This window comes from Sarcophilus harrisii, chromosome 3 (genome assembly GCF_902635505.1).
Source record: "Sarcophilus harrisii chromosome 3, mSarHar1.11, whole genome shotgun sequence".
NCBI lineage: Eukaryota > Metazoa > Chordata > Mammalia > Dasyuromorphia > Dasyuridae > Sarcophilus > Sarcophilus harrisii.
Window position 1 is genome coordinate 339,582,004 of NC_045428.1, and position 19,969 is coordinate 339,601,972.

Here is a 19,969-nt window from a genome sequence, read left to right on the forward strand (position 1 = left end):
TTATGCCCACCTGCATTTTTTATTTCCTTCACAAGCTAATTGTACAATATTTCAGAGTCTGATTCTTTTTGTACAGCAAAATAATGGTTTGGTCATATACTTATTGTGTATCTAATTTATATTTTAATGTATTTAACATCTACTGGTCATCCTGCCATCTAGGGGAGGGGGTGGAGGGGTAAGAGGTGAAAAATTGGAACAAGAGGTTTGGCAATTGTTAATGCTGTAAAGTTACCCATGCATATAACCTGTAAATAAAAGGCTATTAAAAAAAAAAAGAAAAGAAAAAGAAAACAACAGCATCAAAAAGCCTGAAGCTTGGGACAGTGCCTCCTCAAGCCCAATTTTAAGGTAAAAGTCAAAGTCAAGAAATAGGCTGGAAAATTTGAGTAAATAACAACAATAACAACAAAAGAATTCCATAAAAAGCTGATATGGTGGCAGGGAAGACCAAGACAAAACCCAGAAGAAGACAACAACATGGAGAGAAAACTACAAAGAAAGCATCAAAGAAAAATGATAATTGAGCCCAAGTCCAAAAAGAATTCCTAGAAAAATTAAAGAAAGTGATAAGAGTGGTATAGATAAAAATTAGGAAAGGAAATGAGGGCAATATAAGAAAATTATGAAAAGATAGTTAATAGCTTGGTGTTTTTTTTAAAGCCACAGAGAATTACTGAAGAAAATAACATCTCAAGAAAAAGAATTAGCCTAATGATAAAAAGAGGAACAAAAATTTACCAAAGAGAAGAATTCCTTAATAAGCAGAATAGGCCAAATGAAAAAAGAGGTATAAAAATTCACTGAAGAAAATAACTCCTTAAAAAACAGAATTGGTCAAATAAAAAAAAGAGGTACACAATCTCACTGAAGAAAACAATAATTTAAAAATTATAATTGGGCAAATGGAAACAAATGACTTCATGAGACATCAAGAAACATTATAATAAAGTCATAAGAATTTAAAAAATAGAAGATGTGAAATATCTCACTGGAAAAACAACTGATCTGGAATATAAATTAAGAGATAATTAAAGAATGATTGAACTACCCAAAGCCATGAACAAAATAAAAGCTTAGACATCATATTTCAAGAAATTATTAAGGAAAACTGCACCAATATCAGAGGGCAAAATAGAAATTGAAAGAATCCAAGTCCCAGGCAGAGTAAAACAAAATTTATCAGCCTCTACATTAAAGGATCAGAGGACTTGGAATGTAATATTCCAGAAGTTAAGTAGCTAGGATTATAAATAAGACTAGCCTATCCAGCAAATTTTTCAGGGGAAAACATGGATGGTTAATGAAATAGATGATTTGCAAGCATTCCTGATGAAGCAACCAGAGCCGAATAGACAATTTGCCATTTAAACACAAGACTCAAGAAAAGCATAGAGAAGTAAATGTACTAGTTCTGTGACCCTGGGCAAGTCACATAAGCTGAATTGCCTCAGGGGGAAAAATAAACATAAAGAATAATCATATGTCTCAATAAAATTAAACTTTTAAAATTCCTACATGGGAAAACAATACAAACGACTCCTAAGAATTTTAACATTAATAGGAATTTTAAAAGTCCTATTAATTTCCTACATAGAAAGAGGGTACAGGAATGAGTCAATTATGTTTGAGTGAAGGGGGGAGAAAAGGGGAATACACTAAAAAAAAGGAAAGGGAAAGGTAGATTAGGGAAGTTTTCTCACATAAAAGAGATGTGCAAAGAGAATTTTTACAGTGAACAGGGAAATGGGAATGGTATGACAGGCAATGTTTGAACCTCTCATCAGAACTGGTTAAAAGAGGGAATATATTATATATACATATATACATATATACATATATACATATATATATATATATATATATATATATATATATATATATAATATGGGGGGATTGTGGATATGGGTGGATGTACACACACACACACACACACACACGCACACACACGTACACACACGCACACACACACACACACACACACTCAGTTATGTATGGAAATGTAACTTTCCCAACAGAAAAATAAGAGAGGAAAGGGATAAGAAAAAGGAAAGGAAGTAATAATGGGGAGAACAAAATAAGGAAGCAACAGTAGACATGAGTAAGGACGGGAGAGAGAGAGAAGAAATTGGGATGTAGTAAAAAATATAGTTATCTACTAGGCTTATTTATATCCCAAAGAGATCTTAAAGAAGGGAAAGGGACCTGTATGTGCCAGAATGTTTGTGGCAGCCCTCTTTGTAGTGGCCAGAAACTGGAAACTGAGTGGATGCCCATCAGTTGGAGAATGGCTGAATAAATTGTGGTATATAAATATTATGGAATATTATTGTTCGGTAAGAAATGACCAACAGGATGATTTCAGAAAGGCCTGGAGAGATTTACATGAACTGATGCTGAGTGAAATGAGCAGGACCAGGACATACTTCAACAACAATACTATATGATGATCAATTCTGATGGACCTGGCCATCCTCAGCAATGAGATGAACCAAATCAGTTCCAATGGAACAGTAATGAACTGAACCAGCTACACCCAGCAAAAGAACTCTGGGAGATGTCTAAGAACCATTACATTGAATTCCCAATCCCTATATTTTTGCCTGCCTGCATTTTGGATTTCCTTCACAGGCTAATTGTACAATATTTCAGAGTCCGATTATTTTTGTACAGCAAAATAATGGTTTGGGCACATAAACTTATGTTGTATTTAATTTATACTTTAACATATTTATCATGTATTGGTCATCCTGCCATCTAGGGGAGGAGATGGGGGGAAGGAGGGGAAAAATTGGAACAAAAGGTTTGGCAATTGTCAATGCTGTAAAATTACCCATGCATATAACTTGTAAATAAAAAGCTATTAAAATTAATATATATATAGTAATCATAAATGTGAATGTGAATAATGTGTGCCCATTTGTGAAATTAAAGTGGAAAGTAGAATAGGTGAGAAATCAGAATTCAAAGATGTTATTTACAAGAGACACACTTGAAACAGAAAGAGATACATAGAATATGTTAGATTCTGGAAAAGAATCTAACATGTTTCAACTAAACTAAAAACGGCAAAGAGAGCTATCATGATCTCAGACTAAGTAAAAGCAAAAATAGATCTAATTAAAAGGAATAATCAAGGAAAATAATTTTTTTAAAAGGGACTCTGGATAATGACATAATATCAAAAAATTTTACATGAAGCTTTTTTGATAAAGACCTTAATATTTAAAAATAATAAAAGTCATTCTCCAATTGATAAATGGGCAAAGGGTCTAAATGCGCAGTTTTAAGAAGAAATCAAAGTTATCTATGGCCATAAAAATGTTCTAGATCACTATTGATTATAGAAGGGCAAATTAAAGCAATTCTGAAGAACTACCTCACATGGGATGAATACTGTAAAGGAGAGGGGAAAAAATAGGTACAGTAATGAATTCTTGGTGGAGTTGTGAACTAGCCCAATATTTTGGAGAACAATTTGGAACTAGGTCCAAAGGGATATAAAACTATGCCTCCAAGATGTCAAAGGAAAACGATTTATAGCAACTCTTCTTGTAGTAGCAAAGAATTGGAAATTGAGGAGATGCTCATCAATTGAAGAATGGCTAAACAAACTGTGACATATGACTATGATGAAGTTTTATTATACTGTGAGAAATGATGAATGAGGAGGAGAGTGGTTTCAGAAAAACATGGCAAGACCTATATGAACTGAAGTAATATGAAGTGAGAAGAACAGGAAATCAATGTACACAGTAACAGCAATATTGTAACAATGACTCACTATGAAGGATTTTGCCACTCTGATCAATATAATGATCCAAGATAATTCCAAAGGACTCAAAATGAAAAATTCGCTTCACCACAAGAGAGAGAGAACTGATAAACTCCAAGTGAAAATTGAAATATAATTTTCTCACTTTGTTTTTCTTGCTTTTGGGGGGAATATGGCTAATATGGAAATATGTTTTTGCATGATTTCACATGTAGGGTAGATACCATATGGGAAGGAGAGAATTTGAAACTTAAAATTTTAAAAGAAAAGAATGTTTAAAATAAATACATAATTTTTTTACAAGAATAAGGAAAATGTCAATTGGCATAAATAAAGAAAATATCAACTAGTAGAAATAAGTAAGTAATCCTCTGAAGGGTGGGGGATTACATGCAGAAAGACATCAAGATAGAGAAGAGCAGCACAAGTCCAGGAAACAAGGAGTCAAATTTTAATGGCATGTAAAATATGATAAAGGAATCACAATGAAATGATTTTGGAAAAGTAAATTGGAGCAATATTTAGTGGATCCTGAATTTCAAGTTATAGAGGTAAAATCAATAGGTTTTGGCCAATGATAGGATGTAAGGGTAGCATAGGATAGAGAAAAGGACCAAGATCAGTGCAAGGAAAGGATGAAGAACAATTCTGAGGTTTTTGATTCTGGGTGACTAGGAGGGGTATGGTACCCCCAAGAAAACTGGGGAGTATGGGGAGTAAAAAGAACAATAATGAAGAAGACTCAAAAGAGTAGATTAGAGAAGTAGGAGGGGAACCAGAACAAAGCAGTACCAAGAGAGAACTACTTAACAGTATTGTATACTGTTGGGGCTGTATTGGGGGCCAGAGAGAAATGTGGACATTTTGATTTGATAACCAAGAAGTCATCAGGGACCCTAGAATGAACAGTTTGAGATGACCAGTAGGAAGTCAGATTGTAGAATATTAATGAGAACCTGGATAGTGAGAAAGGAGAGGTGAAAAGTATAGATTATGACTTCCAGAAGTGTGATCATAAAAGTTGTTAAAGGGGAAGAAGAACATAGAATTATAGCCTGAGGATAGGGAGAGATGAGAGAGTACAAAAAAAGATGAGGTCAAGAGCACAAATGAATTGGTTACATGTTTTAAAATGGGGCAGAGGGTTCAGTGAATAGAACTCGGGGCCTGGAGTCAGGAGGACCTGAGTTTAAATCTGACCTCAGACACTGAACTGGCTGTGTGATTGTAGGCAAGTCACTTAAACCTATTTGCCTCAGTTTCCTCACCTGTAAAATGAACTGAAGAAGGCAATGACCAATCACTCCAATGTCTTTGCCATGAAAACCCCAAAATGGGTCATGAAGTGTCAGATGCACCTGAACAGCAACTAAACAATAACAAAAAATATTTTGAAAGAACAGGGCTTACATTATGTTTGAAAAAAAAAAAGGAAAGGAATAAAGAATGGTAGAGAACAAGCTTATGAATAGTAAAGGAAAAGAGATTGCCGAGGAGAGTGGGGAGGGTATCAGCTTGAAGTGAAGGAAGATTTGGAATTAATACCATGGGAATAATGAATTTAATATCATATATTGGACAACTAAAAATTCAACTTGACATGAAATGAAACTATCATTATAGCAAGTGATTAGCAAATTCCATGTAACACTCCAAGAAATATTCCTTACTTGCGTACTTCAGAATCATTGTCAACTTTGCTCATTTGTTTGGGACTGTTGTCTTCTCTTTGAAAAGTAATAATAATTTCATCACCTACAGAAACATAATAGCATTGGGGAAAAAACATAGGAAAATATTATAATCTTGATTATGCAAATTAGTCTTCATATATCAAAATAGTATTGTCATTAAACAAGCACTCTGAAACAATATACAATTGATTTAAAGAAAATTTCTGGTTATGTTATACATTCTAGATGTCGTGAAGGATCATCTTCAGAATGGGTGCTAGACTAGAAAATAAAGGGAATTTCCAAGTCCTGAAGATGTTAAAATATTTTCAGTTTTCTAAAAAACCCTACTGTTTATGAAGAGTGTACTCAGGATATGAAAATTATTTTTTTAAATTTTGATTTGTGTCTCAGTCTTCAAATTTGTTTCTAAATCTCAGTTACTTAATCAACTCCAAATACATTCTCTCTTGATTTGCCATATTGGTGTTGATGCCCATTAAATTTGAGCCTCACAGCAAATCAAATTTGAAAACTCAAGAGATCCACCATCCTCAGCCTCCTCAGAACTATTGGTGTGTACCACCATCCTCATTTTATCTGAACACTTACAAGAACAAAGTATTTTTAAAAAATCAATAGGTCCTTTCCAAAAGGAATTTTTTTCCTTGGAGTCATATAGTGAAGAGAGGTATTATTTTTTTAAAATTAAAACAATTACAATAGGTTATGATAAGATGGTGTCATAAAAAAGCCTTACCTAGTTTTCACCTTTCTCATTGTTATTCCAATATTTCTAACATTTCACAACACAAAAGAAAGTTTTATCTAATAATAGCATTATTATGTAAATAATCAAGTTTTTTGCCTTTCCAAGAGTTTACATTAAATATTAAATCTATTAATAAAATAACATGAATTAATATGAATTCACTAAATATTGTACTTCAAGCATCTATAATTTTGTCACAGTGGATACCCTCTAAACTGAGAGAGATCTTAAACCCTCTCTCAAAAAGTTTATATTCTATGAAAGGAAAGAGCAAAAAAAAATTTTTTTTTAAAGAAAGGAAATGTCAGTATACATAGAATAAATATAAAACAATACGTTAAATATAAAATAAAAATAGAACAGAATAAAAATAGTTAAATAGGAGGTAATTATAGAGAAATATATATAAATAGAAATAGAAAATGCATCAATTGGCAACTGAATGGATATGTGGAAAGAAGGGAGTGAAGAGTTCAAAATAATGCAGAGGTTACAAATCTGGGAAACAGGAAAGGTGGTGTTACTTTTGACAGAAATAGGAAAGTGTGAAAGTGGAGAAAAATCACTTTTGATTTTGAGAGAAAGATCATTAATTTTGTTTTAGTTTGTTGAATTTGAGATGTCTCTTGGACAACCAATTTGAAATGTCCATTCTCTGAAACATACATTTGTGAACATAGCAAATGTATGAATTTTTTTTTTACTTGATGATCCTTATTTGTTAAAAGGATCATGTTTTTTTCCCCTTATTTGGTGAGGAAAGAACTACCAGTAGTGTTGCCAAAGAGAAAAAAAAAAAGAAAAAATAAAGAAAAAATAATCACTAAGAAATTTTTTAATGCACAGAAGTTCTGAAGGAAACCAATAAGCAGAACAACTTTAAAGTAACATTAAAATTATTATGTACTTCTTAAAAAGACAAGCTATACATAATAAAGATTTTTAGTTTCACATATAAACCTTTTTTATTGTTTGCATATAGTAATATTTTTTCTTTTTTAATGTTCTCTGAAATTCAGAATAAAAATAAGATAAAATAAATGTCCAGATTCATAATACTAAGTTTCAAGACTAGTAATTCATAGACTATACACTGTATATGTATTGAGATAAGTCAACACACAAGTAAGAATTCATTTATTCATTTTAACTTATAAAGCTATGTAAGCTATATGTGTGTGTGTGTGTATTTGTTTAAAGAACTATTTATGAAAAAAAAAAAGAATCATTTATGGCTCTCGAGCTAAACTTTTACCAGTTTTAGGTATGAACAAAGCAATCTGTCAATAACATTTGAATATCAGTACACGACTGCACACAGGGTATTATAAATTCAGTTTATATGATTCCTTTACAACCTCCCTTTTGTATTACCCCCCCCCCCCTCCCAGTGCTCTACCAAATGGCCAAATGGTTACTATAGCAAGTGTGGAGCAATATGATTGAGCATCATGGGATGATTTATAGGGCATCTGCTATTCATGTACATGTAAAATCTTTCTGGAGATCAACTGGTACTCAGAAAATTTCTGTAGGGAAAACTAAAGCAAAAGAGAAGAGCTGGATCAGTACATCCAAAAAAAAAAAAACAAAAAACAAAAAACAAGGTAATAGAAAAATATAAACAAGAAAGAGACCAAAGAATCTGGATATAGAGGAGGCAGTGACAGAAGTCTTGTATGAGATAGGAGGGTAAGGGAAAAAAATATCTGGGAGTATTTTCAAATCAAGTGGAGTACAAGATTCATAGGAATCTGTCAAATTTGAAGGGCTTTTCTCTGATTAAAGTTTAAAAGATAAACATTTAGGGGCAGCTAAGTGGTGGGTGGATAGAGCACCAGCCCTGAAATCAGGAGGACCTGAGTTCAAAACTGGACACAGACACTTAACGCGTCCTAGCTGTGTGACCCTGGGCAAGTCACTTAACCCCAATTGTCTCAGCGAAAAAAGGAAAAGATAAAAGTTTGAAATCTTTAAAACATAAAAATTCAACAGAAGAGACTTTGTGAAGATATTTTATACATTATGTGACTATTTACCTACTGAAAACCAAATGAAGTATCAATACATTGAACCGGGAGCTATTGATGATATAAATATTATCTCTAAATCGGGTAATTAATCCCTTGTTCCTTGAAGTTAAAGTTCTTTGAAGACATTCACGCTTTGAGAACTTGGTTTTGAAAGTTATAATTTTGCTTATTCAGGGGATTTCTTTAATCTATTTAATTCTTTTCAAAACAAAAGACTCTAATGGTTTTAAATTGACCTAACTTAATTTTTGCTCTTGGGCAGGCCCTGGCCAAGTGAAAGTGATGAAGGAGATACTGAATGAATAAGTCAAAAATAGGAAAGAATCCACATAAAAATGTGTGCCTTGGGAGGGACATTAGTGGAAGCAACTTGTCTGAAGTAACAGAGCAGAAGATGTTTTGAGAAGAATCTGAAGTATAATAGATGAAATGATGGTAAAAAAAAAAAAAAAATAGAGGTTATAGTTTGTGAATTGCACTAAATTTTTTGAGTATTAGAGTGAACATGGTACATTTGAAAATGACCCAGGAAAAATAATCAAAAAGATAAATGAATAAGATAACGATTTGCATTCTACTAGGAAAAAATCACAAGAGGACATTGAAGGATTAGAATTGAAAAAAACAAAAACAAAAAACTAGCATTTGTGATGGAGCATAAGAAAAACAGAACAAAGAATTACTGCCTGAATAGATATGAGATGAAATAAAGGGAAGGATAAAAGGAAAGATCTCATTTGTTTTCCATGGATGTGAGTATGGATCAAATATAATATGATTAATTGAAAGTGCTAGACATTGAGTCTTCCTTCAAATTCTGACTACCTGTTTGACCTCAGGCAAACTCAGCCAGAAAATGAAGGAGTTAGATAATCTTTACCATCTGGTTGTCCCTCTATAGCTATGATCCCCTAAACAGTGTACCTTTTGTCTTATTTCCATAATCCTGTACATCCTCATGTGGGCTTTCATCTTCACTGCTCCATGTAGAATGACTAAAATCTTCATCATAGTCAGACTCCTGAAAATTTGTTTTAAAGAAAGAGAAAAAAGCTTTACTTACATTTTTCTTCTTCTTCTTCTTCTTCTTCTTTTTTTTTTTAAACTTTTACCACATAAGAGGAATTTATAGATTTTTCTCTGGACTGAACTTTCAAATTTGAGTAGATACTATAAATTCAATGATACAATAGGGGTCAAGGATCCAACTGTCGTGGAGGAAATATTTAACTACCAGCTGTGGTACAATCACATAAGCAAGAATTAGGATAATTGTTAAAATCATCCAGGCACATAGCAATTAGTATTTTCTATTTCATTTCTGCTACAAATGGGGCTGCTTAACTGCCATGAGTGAGAATTAAGTGGGAAATCCTATGAAATTCATTTGCCTCTTTCAGGGAGAAATTCAGAAGCATCAGTTTTGCTGTATTTTTTTAAATCACCACCTCCAGAAAGCACTTCTAAATTTTTTAGTTAGCAATTTCCCTCCTCTCTCCTCATCGTCTGACCTTATAGTTATATTTCTTTTTTAATAATAGCTTTTAATTTTTCTAAATACATGCAAAGATAGTTTTCAACATTCACCTTTTTTTTCTCCCTCCCTCCCTCCCCACTTCCTCCCTTCCCTAGACAGCTATATTTATATTATAGAAATAATATATTTATTTGCCCTGGTAGCTTCAGACCTATGACTGGCAGTAGTTGTCCATTGACATCACTGTTAAGAGTTAAGTTACACGAATCCAACCATTCTGGAGAGTAGTTTGGAACTATGCTCAAAAAGTTATCAAACTGTGCATACCCTTTGATCCAGCAGTGTTACTACTGGGATTATTTCCCAAAGAGATCTTAAAGAAGGGAAAGGGACCTGTATGTCACGAATGTTTGTGGCAGCCCTTTTTGTAGTGGCTAAAACTGAAACTGAATGGATGTCCATCAGTTGGAGAATGGCTGAATAAATTGTGGTATATGAATATTATGGAATATTACTGTTCTGTAAGAAATGACCAACAGGATGATTTCAGAAAGGCCTGGAGAGACTTACACGAACTGATGCTGAGTGAAATGAGCAGGACCAGGAGATCATTATATACTTCAACAACAATACTAGATGATGACCAGTTCTGATGGACCAGGCCATCCTCAGCAACGAGATCAACCAAATCATTTCTAATGGAGCAGTAATGAACTGAACTAGCTATGCCCAGAAAAAGAACTCTGGGAGATGACTAAAAACCATTACATTGAATTGCCAATCCCTATATTTATGCACACCTGCATTTTTGATTTCCTTCACAAGCTAATTGTACAATATTTCAGAGTCTGATTCTTTTTGTACAGCAAAATAACGTTTTGGTCATATATACTTATTGTGTATCTAAGTTATATTTTAATATATATTAACATCTACTGGTCATCCTGCCATCTAGGGGAGGGGGTGGAGGGGTAAGAGGTGAAAAATTGGAACAAGAGGTTTGGCAATTGTTAATGCTATAAAGTTACCCATGTATATATCCTGTAAATAAAAGGCTATTAAATAAATTAAAAAAAAAAAAAAAAAAAAAAGAGTTAAGTTACAGTGTTGTGGCTGATCAGATGAGCTTGGGATGCTCTTCCAAAGGTTGAACACAAACAATCCATGGGAACATTTGGGGTGGATTCTTCAAATCTATTCACCTCTCCTTTTTTTTAAGCTACCTCAATTCTGCTTTGCTTGTAGAGCACACCCTTCTCTGATGAGAGCACACCCATGCTGGGCAGTCCTGTATCAGTGTCCCCATGTCACACAATCAGTTTCGAAGTTCCTAAGAGAGACCTTGAGCGTGTCCTTGTATCCCCTTTTCTGACTACCTTGTGATCGCTTGCCCTGTGTAAATGCTCCATAAGATAGTCTTTTTTGGCAAGTATACTTTGGCATTCAAACCACATGGCCAGCCCAACAGAGCTGCACTCTCTAGTAAAGTTGGGACGCTTGGCGGTTTAGTTTGAGAAAGGACCCCGGTGTCTGGTACCTTGTCCTGCAGGCGATCTTCAGGATCTTCCCAAGACAATTCAGTTTCCTGGCATGGTGCTGGTAGGCTATTCTGGTTCACGGGCACACAACAGTGAGGTCAGCACAATAGCTCTGTTGACTTTCAGTTTGGTGGTCAGTCTAATACCTCTTCTCTTTCTTCCTGAGCCTCCCAAACACTGAGCTAGCTCTGGCAATGCCTTAGTCAAAAACATTATTGGTGTGAACTCCCTTCAAAGTATATTGCCAAAGTAAGTGAATTTATCCATAGCTTTCAAAACTTCTGCATTTGTTGTGATTGGTGGTTCCACATATTGGTGCTGACTAATTGGGTTTTCTTGTTGTGAATTAAGTCAAAATTAGCAAAGGCAGCAGAGGATTGATCCACACTTTGTTGCATCTCATTGTGAGAGTCTGAATTAAGTACACAATCATCAGCAAACAAAAAATCATGCACCAGAACTCCCTCCCCTTTAGTCTTGGCTTGTAGCCTTATCAAATTGTAGATTTTGCCATCAGTGCCCTAACTTATTTTGATTCCATTTTCAACCTCATTGAAGACATTTGACATTATGGCTGAAAACTTCAAGCTAAAAAGCATGGGAGCAATCATGAAGCCTTGTTTCACTCCATTGGTGACTAGGAAAGCATGAGAACATGGTTCATTACCCAGAATCCAGGGAAGCATGCCATTGTTAAATCAACATATAATTCTGACAAACTCTGGGCAAATTTTGATATAATTTTCTATATGCCTGTATAAATAATAGTATCAAAGACCTTGGTTAGATAGAGGTTATTAGCTGTAGACAGTTTCCCAGTTACAGATTTAAGTATAATTTAATATCTGACCAAAAAAAAAAAATCACATAATTTCTTGGGAATTCAGATTTAATTTCTTACACAGAAGTATCAAACAACATTCTCAATGTGGGAACAAATTAAAATTTAATTGGGAAATATTTAATAAAATAAGTAGAAACACATTAATGTAACACAAGTAATATTAACATGTAGTTTTCTAAGTTAATATCCAATAAGCTGGGATCTTTACATACTGTTTAGTGGCCCCTGTTTCTATTGAGTTTGATACTGCAGGCCTAAAAAAGAAAGATTAGAACTGAAATTATGGTTTCATCATCATTAATTGCTTCCACCAAAGCATATCAGCACCTTCTCTGTAATTTAGAATCTTAAAAAAATGCCTGACACACCATGAGTTAAGTTCAGGGGCACTTTGTAAGTGTCAGAGCCCAACTTGAATCCAGGTCTTAGCTCTGAGATGGTGCTTTATCTACTGTACAACACTGTCTCTCATATGAAATGAAAAAATAAGACTAATGAGATTCTTGAAAAACAAGACTAACAAGAGAAGCATTGTATATAGAAAGTACTCTAGGCTCTTCTAAAGAAGGAATATTTTTTTAATGATATTTTTCCCATTAGTAAAACTCCTTTGAAAGATTGCTATTAGTGAAATTAGTACTATCTTAACTCCTCTAAACTCTTAGAATCACAATTGTTCTATGTAGTAATTAAAAGTTACCAGTCAAGATGCTTTTCTAGTCTGTGCTAGCCTTAAAGGGAGAAGCCTCATAAAAGTCACTGCTCTAAGTCTAGATGGTATTTTTTGCCAGAGTCCCTTCAAACAGTAAACTTCCTCCACCCCACCCTTTTCCCAAAGTTTTGATGTTTCATTTAGTAATTCCTATGAGCAGAATTTATGAATGTTTCCTTTCTTTGTTTTAAATTCAATTATGGAAAACAGGAAAGGCTTCAAGCTCAAGAATTCAGGAATGAAAAATTTGTCTTTCATCTAAAGATCAACCCAATTAAATTCCAAGAGGCTCATCAACAAGAGGTTCATCTCCAGATGGTGAATACCTTTGGCCAAAGCAAGACCATCAACTAAGGGATTGAAATCTGTCTTAATAGAAGGAGAATACCCACAATGAAAAAAAAAAAAGACAAATTTAGGGCTACTAAAAGGAAAAATTTCCTAACAGACACAGCCATGCAAAAGAAAAACAAGCCATCTCTAGAGACAGTCATTAAGCAAAGGTTATGGAAGATGTTGTAGGTTTTTCATACTTATACAAGTATGAGTAAGACTAGAAAACCCCCTAAGGTCCATTCTATATCAGAAATTCCCAACTTCTCTGATTCTAAAATGAAATTCATTAATTTAATTTATTCATTAATTTAATTATGTCATAAAGTATAGAGAAATAACATTCAATGTATCCTGAAATTAAAAAAAAAAATAGTCTTTTAATTATAAGGATTTAATTGTAATAATATTATGTATTTATTTTAAAAACATTTTATATCTATTATTTAATTTGATCCTCACAATATCCTTGTGAAAGATTAGGTTTGATGAAGGTCAAAATGTTAGTGAATAGACTGCAGCTAGGACCTCAATCTCTTGATTCTAATTCCTTCTGTTCCATATACCCTCAAACTGCTACCTTGTCCTTTCACTATACTTTAAAAAGTCTGCCATTATCTGGCAAACTCTTAACCTATGGCCTTCATCAGTAATTCATTTAACCTTAGTAAATCTACATTTTCATTGGATTATGGTAATTTAATGGTAAAATTTTTATCCTAAATGTTTTAATGATTTAGACCTTAATTTGAGGTTCTAAGCATTTAAAAGGATTGTCATGGGATCAAAGGCTTCCTTTTAGATGCAAATTTTGTGACCTTACCAGGTCAGCTTTTTGTCAGATGAACCTTTTGGAAAAGTAAATGTGTTTTTATTTGATCATTTGATACCCATGCATGACTTTCATTTCCCCTTAGAGCAATACTGAAAAAATGAAATCATACATATTTTACTGTCTACTATGAAATGTTGTGCCCAAAAATGAGACCAAAAACTACTACTTTGAAATATAATTATTAGTATTTACAAAAGAAAATCTGGTAAAGCAATCTAATTTACAGGACTCAGACTCACACAAGCTACTTAAAAGCTTTTAAATGCTTTGTGAATATATTCTTTTAAGTGTTAAAATGTTTAAAGAATAAGCTGTAATTTTTTTTTTCTTTTTGGTCAAATCCCGGCCAGAAATTCTGGGGGTATTCCTCTCCTAGAAGAATTCTTTTGTGAAGGCAAACTAGGTCATCTTTTACTTCAGTTTGTACCTAGCCTTTAATCACTGGGCACAGACAAACTGAAGCCTGGGAAAGACTCTAGCTTAAAAAGGCCAAGATTTCCTACTACTTCGGGAGCCCAGCATCAATGGTCCCTACTGAGCCAGAACAAAAACAATTGCTGTTTATACTCACAGTCATCCCTCAAAATGAGCTCGAGATTTGGGCAGAAACCTACTGTTGGCCAATTAATGAGAGACAGTGATTTGGATTTAAAAAGGCCTAGAGTAGTTTCATTTGAATCCCAATGGGCTTTATCTAACCTAGTTAACCACAACTATATTTCAAGAAATCAAAAATAGCAGAAACTGAGAGTTTTTCTGATCCAGACTAATTCTTTTGAGAAGGTAAACTGGGCCATCTTTAATCACTCACTGGGAGTTGCCTCAGCGAATTAAGACCTAGATAAAACCTTAGATCCAAAAGGCCAGGGTCTCCCACTGTATCTTGAGGCCATCACCAGTCTGTCTTGCTTCAGAGACCCTGGAGGAGAGAGTGAAACTAATGACCTCGCACCTGCTCTGCCTTACTAAAATTCAATTCACTTGCAAGTCAAGAAAACCCCTTCCTGATGTTATGTCTTCTTCCAGAATGAAGAAGGAACAACAGTGTGGGAGTAGCTGCCTCCCAGGACCCAACTGGTCTGTTCCAATTAGTCAGCCCTCCTAGTACAGAGAGAAATTATAGAAGATGCATTTGGGAGAAGGTAAATACCAGAGAGCCATTTATGCCTGAAATTTTGGGTAGGGAATGACGGGGAAGGAACTGAAAGCTGATAACTCCATAATGGCCAGGTTGAATTTTATGACTGACAATTTGAGAATGTTTATTGTACTATTTTCATAATAGCACACCGAGACACTACATTATTATTCTTTAACATTCATTTGATTCAGCATCCTCACTTGGAAAATGGACCATATGAATTTTTAGGCATAGAGATTTGACTTATTAAAACAAACAATAATTAATGATCTGGAACTGAACCCCAAAAGCTTTGATTTCTTTCCAAGTGTTTTAATTGTAGCTCAGATTAGTTTCTCCTCTGCTGAATTGTTAGGAGCCTTTCCTTATGTATTCAGCTTTGGGATCCAATCTCCAATGTGCTTTTCTATATACATTTTAAATTAGCTCAATTATGGATTTTTTTTTGGTTCAACACCCTACCTCGCTGCTGCTAATGCTTTGCAAGATGATGTTTTGGCTTTTGGCAGTCATCAGTATTTCAGATTCAGAAGGATCTGCATAGTAACAAATGTCAAGCAAGGATTCAGGATATTGTTCTGCCAAAAAACAAAAAAACAACATTAACATTTTAAATTTTTATTTATTTTTAATGTTTTATTTAAAAAATGTTCAATGTCTCTAACAGCCTCATAGGAGGCATTTCTTACAGTTAAATCAACACCATTTTCCCATAGTCCTTCTTGAAGGGTGATTAACAAGTCTAGGAGCTTGAAGGATCTGTAGCAACCATATGCCAGGATTCACTAAAACAGGGGCAGGTTTCCCTCAAACCCTGCTCTCCCTAAATCCAAGCTCAGCTCTCTATTTACTATGTCACCTAAAAAAATTAGTTCTTGCACATCAAGTTATGACTCCTGTTCTATATGAAGGTCTTTGAGGAAAGAAACACAGCTAAAATGGAATATACGTTTTTTTGTTGTTGTTGTTGTTGTTTTTTGCCAGCAAGTAATTTACAATCAGTTAAAGAGACAGGATAAATAAACTTCAAATAATTAGATGATCGTTCAAGAGAAAGCGTAATTAAATATTATGGAATATTATTGTTCTGTAAGAAATGACCAGCAGGATGATTTTAGAAAGGCCTGGAGAGACTTACATGAACTGATGCTGAGTGAAATGAGCAGGACCAGGAGATCATTATATACTTCAACAACAATACTATATGATGATCAATTCTGATCCTCAGCAATGAGATGAACCAAATCAGTTCCAATAGAGCAGTAATGAACTGAACCAGCTACACCCAGCGAAAGAACTCTGGGAGATGTGTAAGAACCATTACATTGAATTCCCAATCCCTATATTTTTGCCTGCCTGCATTTTTGATTTCCTTCACAGGCTAATAGTACAACATTTCAGAGTCCGATTCTTCTTGTGCAGCAAAATCACTGTATGGACATGTATACTGATATTGTATTTAATTTATACTTTAACATATTTAACATGTATTGGTCAATCTGCCATCTTGGAGGGGGGGAAAGAGGGGAAAAGTTGGAACAAAAGGTTTGGCAACTGTCAATGCTGAAAAATTACCCATGCATATATCTTGTAAATAAAAAGCTATAATAAAAAGAATGAGAGAGAGAGAGAGAGAGAGAGAGAAAGAGAGAGAGAGAGAGAGAGAGAGAGAGAGAAAGTGTAATTAAGTGCTAAAGTAAAAAAGTGCTATTAACTATAAGTGTTATAGGAGAGATGAGGTCTAGATTTCCAGGTTCCCGATTAAGGAACCAAAGGATGAGATTTGAGTGACAGGTTTGGGGTTCAGGGAACCAAATGAAGAGGGTTGGCTCCCCTAAATCCCCTTGGGATTCGGCATAGGGCAGGGAGTTGTAGGAACCCCCTTTTGGCGATGCAGAGGTCCTTTGTAAAGGAATTTACAAACCCGAAAAGCTAGACTGGTAAAAGAAGTGTATTATTGGCATTGGAAAGTCAGCCTTTGCTATGCTCCCACAGAAAGGCCGAATTCCTTGGTGGCAAGGTCCTGAAAGAGAAGTATAAAGTTTCTAGTGGAGGAGTCCTGGCAGAAAGAGAGTTTCTAGCAGAGAAATTCCAACAGAGAAGTATAAAGTCTTGTTTGAGAAATAGGTGAGAAAGATAAAGAGGGGGTAACGCTGAAAGAGAATATCATTTCAGCAGGCAGAGGGTGGCTGCTATGCCAGGGAGAGGTTCCTTGGCATGTTAGGTCCTCTGCAAGGACTGAGCCCCGAGTTGGCTCATTTTATAATAAAAGCTGAGGCTAGCAGCTCTTGATGGGGCCTGGGTGCAGTTTGAGCTAGAATCAGAATAGGGAATCTTGGAATTGAATGAGTGTCCCTCAATAGGGAGCTTAATCAGTAGTGAGTGTTATCTTTTTTTTTTTTTTTTAATAGCCTTTTATTTACAGGATATATGCATGGGTAACTTTACAGCATTAACAATTGCCAAACCTCTTGTTCTATTTTTTCACCTCTTACCCCCCCACCCCCTCCCCCAGATGGCAGGATGACCAGTAGATGTTAAGTACATTAAAATATAAATTAGATACACAATAAGTATACATGACCAAAACGTTATTTTGCTGTACAAAAAGAATCAGATTCTGAAATATTGTACAATTAGCTTGTGAAGGAAATCAAAAATGCAGGCAGGCATAAATACAGGGATTGGGAATTCAATGCAATGGTTTTTAGTCATCTCCCAAAGTTCTTTCTCTGGGCATAGTTGGTTCAGTTCATTACTGCTCCATTGGAAATGATTTGGTTGATCTCGTTGCTGAGGATGGCCTGGTCCATCAGAACTGGTCATCATATAGTATTGTTGTTGAAGTATATAATGATCTCCTGGTCCTGCTCATTTCACTCAGCATCAGTTCGTGTAAGTCCCTCCAGGCCTTTCTGAAATCATCCTGTTGGTCATTTCTTACAGAACAGTAATATTCCATAATATTCATGTACCACAATTTATTCAGCCATTCTCCAACTGATGGGCATCCACTCAGTTTCCAGTTTCTAGCCACTACAAAAAGGGCTGCCACAAACATTCGTGCACATACAGGGTCCCTTTCCCTTCTTTATAATCTCTTTGGGATATAAGCCCAGTAGTAACACTGCTGGATCAAAGGGTATGCACAGTTTGATAACTTTTTGAGCATAATTCCAAACTACTCTCCAGAATGGTTGGATTCGTTCACAACTCCACCACCAATGCATCAATGTCCCAGTTTTCCCGCATCCCCTCCAACAATCATCATTATTTTTTCCTGTCATCTTAGCCAATCTGACAGGTGTGTAGTAGTATCTTAGAGTTGTCTTAATTTGCATTTCTCTGATTAATAATGACTTGGAGCATCTTTTCATATGACTAGAAATAGTTTCAATTTCTTCATCTGAGAATTGTCTGTTCATATCCTTTGACCATTTTTCAATTGGAGAATGGCTTGATTTTTTATAAATTAGAGTTAATATTCTCTATATATTTTGGAAATGAGGCCTTTATCAGAACCTTTGACTGTAAAAATATTTTCCCAGTTTATTGCTTCCCTTCTAATCTTGTCTGCATTAGTTTTGTTTGTACAAAAACTTTTCAGTTTGGTATAATCGAAATTTTCTATTTTGTGATCAGTAATGATCTCTAGCTCTTCTTTGGTCATAAAGACCTTCCCCTTCCACAGGTCTGAGAGGTAAACTATCCTGTGTTCCTCTAATTTATTAATGATTTCATTCTTTATGCCTAGGTCATGAACCCATTTTGACCTTATCTTGGTGTATACGGTGTTAAGTATGGATCAATGCCTAGTTTCTGCCATATTAGTTTCCAATTTTCCCAGCAATTTTTATCAAACAGTAAGTTCTTATCCCAAAAGCTGAGGTCTTTGGGTTTGTCAAAGACTAGGTTGCTATATTTGTTGACTGTTTTATCCTTTGAAGCTAATCTATTCCAGTAGTGAGTGTTATCAATGGGAGTGATGCCCTCTCTCAGGTTAACAGAATGAAGCTGTTTAATCTTGTTTCCCTCGGGTGGGGTCTTTTACAGAGGCCAAAATTTAAGGAGACTTTCTTAGTTTCAGGCTCCTCTCGTCAGGACTTAAAAAATAGCAAGATCAGAGGGGGCTAGGGAAATTATGGGAGGTATGAAAGAAGTAAGAAACGCCACATCTTAAAGGATGGAAAATAGAGCTGGAACTAAGAAAAGGCAAATAGGGCTTTGCTCTAGGATACAGAAATTTAAAGGAGACCATTCTGCTTCCGGTCACAGACAATTTAGCTAATGGAATCTCCCATATAATTAGAGAACAGGAAGGTAAAGCACCAAATTCTTCTCAAAGCTTTTCTTTATAGAGGGCAGGATCTGTACTTCCCAGCTTTTTCCACTTACTAAGTACCTGGCACTCAGTAGACACTTTAAAAATGTTTATTGAATTGAAAATATAAAAAACAGGCAGACTATCAAGGGTGTTCTTTTTCTAAAATAATTAGTCTAATGGGGGTAGTTCTTCCTCTTGCTGGACTTTTCTTTTGCTTTGAATAAAGATAATTATTTTCCCTCTCTGTTGCAGTGGCTTGTTTTAAAATATAAAATAAAATCCTATTTATACAGAACTCTCACAGCAAAACTTTATGCAAGCAAAGGGAATAATAAAAATTATCAATTTAAACAATCTTCACCTTTATTCCAACAAACTCTAGGTAAAAACAGACTTTTACATAAAAACCCATTCCTGTTAGCCTCCCAACTCCCATCATCCATGGTGTGCAGAGAATAAGATCTCTAAAAGAACTTCAAAAAGTTTGTTATCAGTGATCTATACACAAAGCA

General features: G+C 34.8%; 1 protein-coding gene across 1 annotated transcript in view; it reads right to left on the bottom strand.

Annotated features, from left to right (window-relative positions):
* Positions 1-19,969, bottom strand: part of MAP3K19 (mitogen-activated protein kinase kinase kinase 19) — a 63,861-nt gene that overhangs the window by 29,664 nt on the left and 14,228 nt on the right. The window contains exons 5-7 of the mRNA XM_031959998.1: positions 15,596-15,711; positions 9,178-9,274; positions 5,446-5,530 (exon numbers count right to left, since the gene is read on the bottom strand). Of these exons, the coding sequence (XP_031815858.1) occupies positions 5,446-5,530; positions 9,178-9,274; positions 15,596-15,711 (298 nt within the window). The remainder of the gene's footprint in view (positions 1-5,445; positions 5,531-9,177; positions 9,275-15,595; positions 15,712-19,969) is intronic.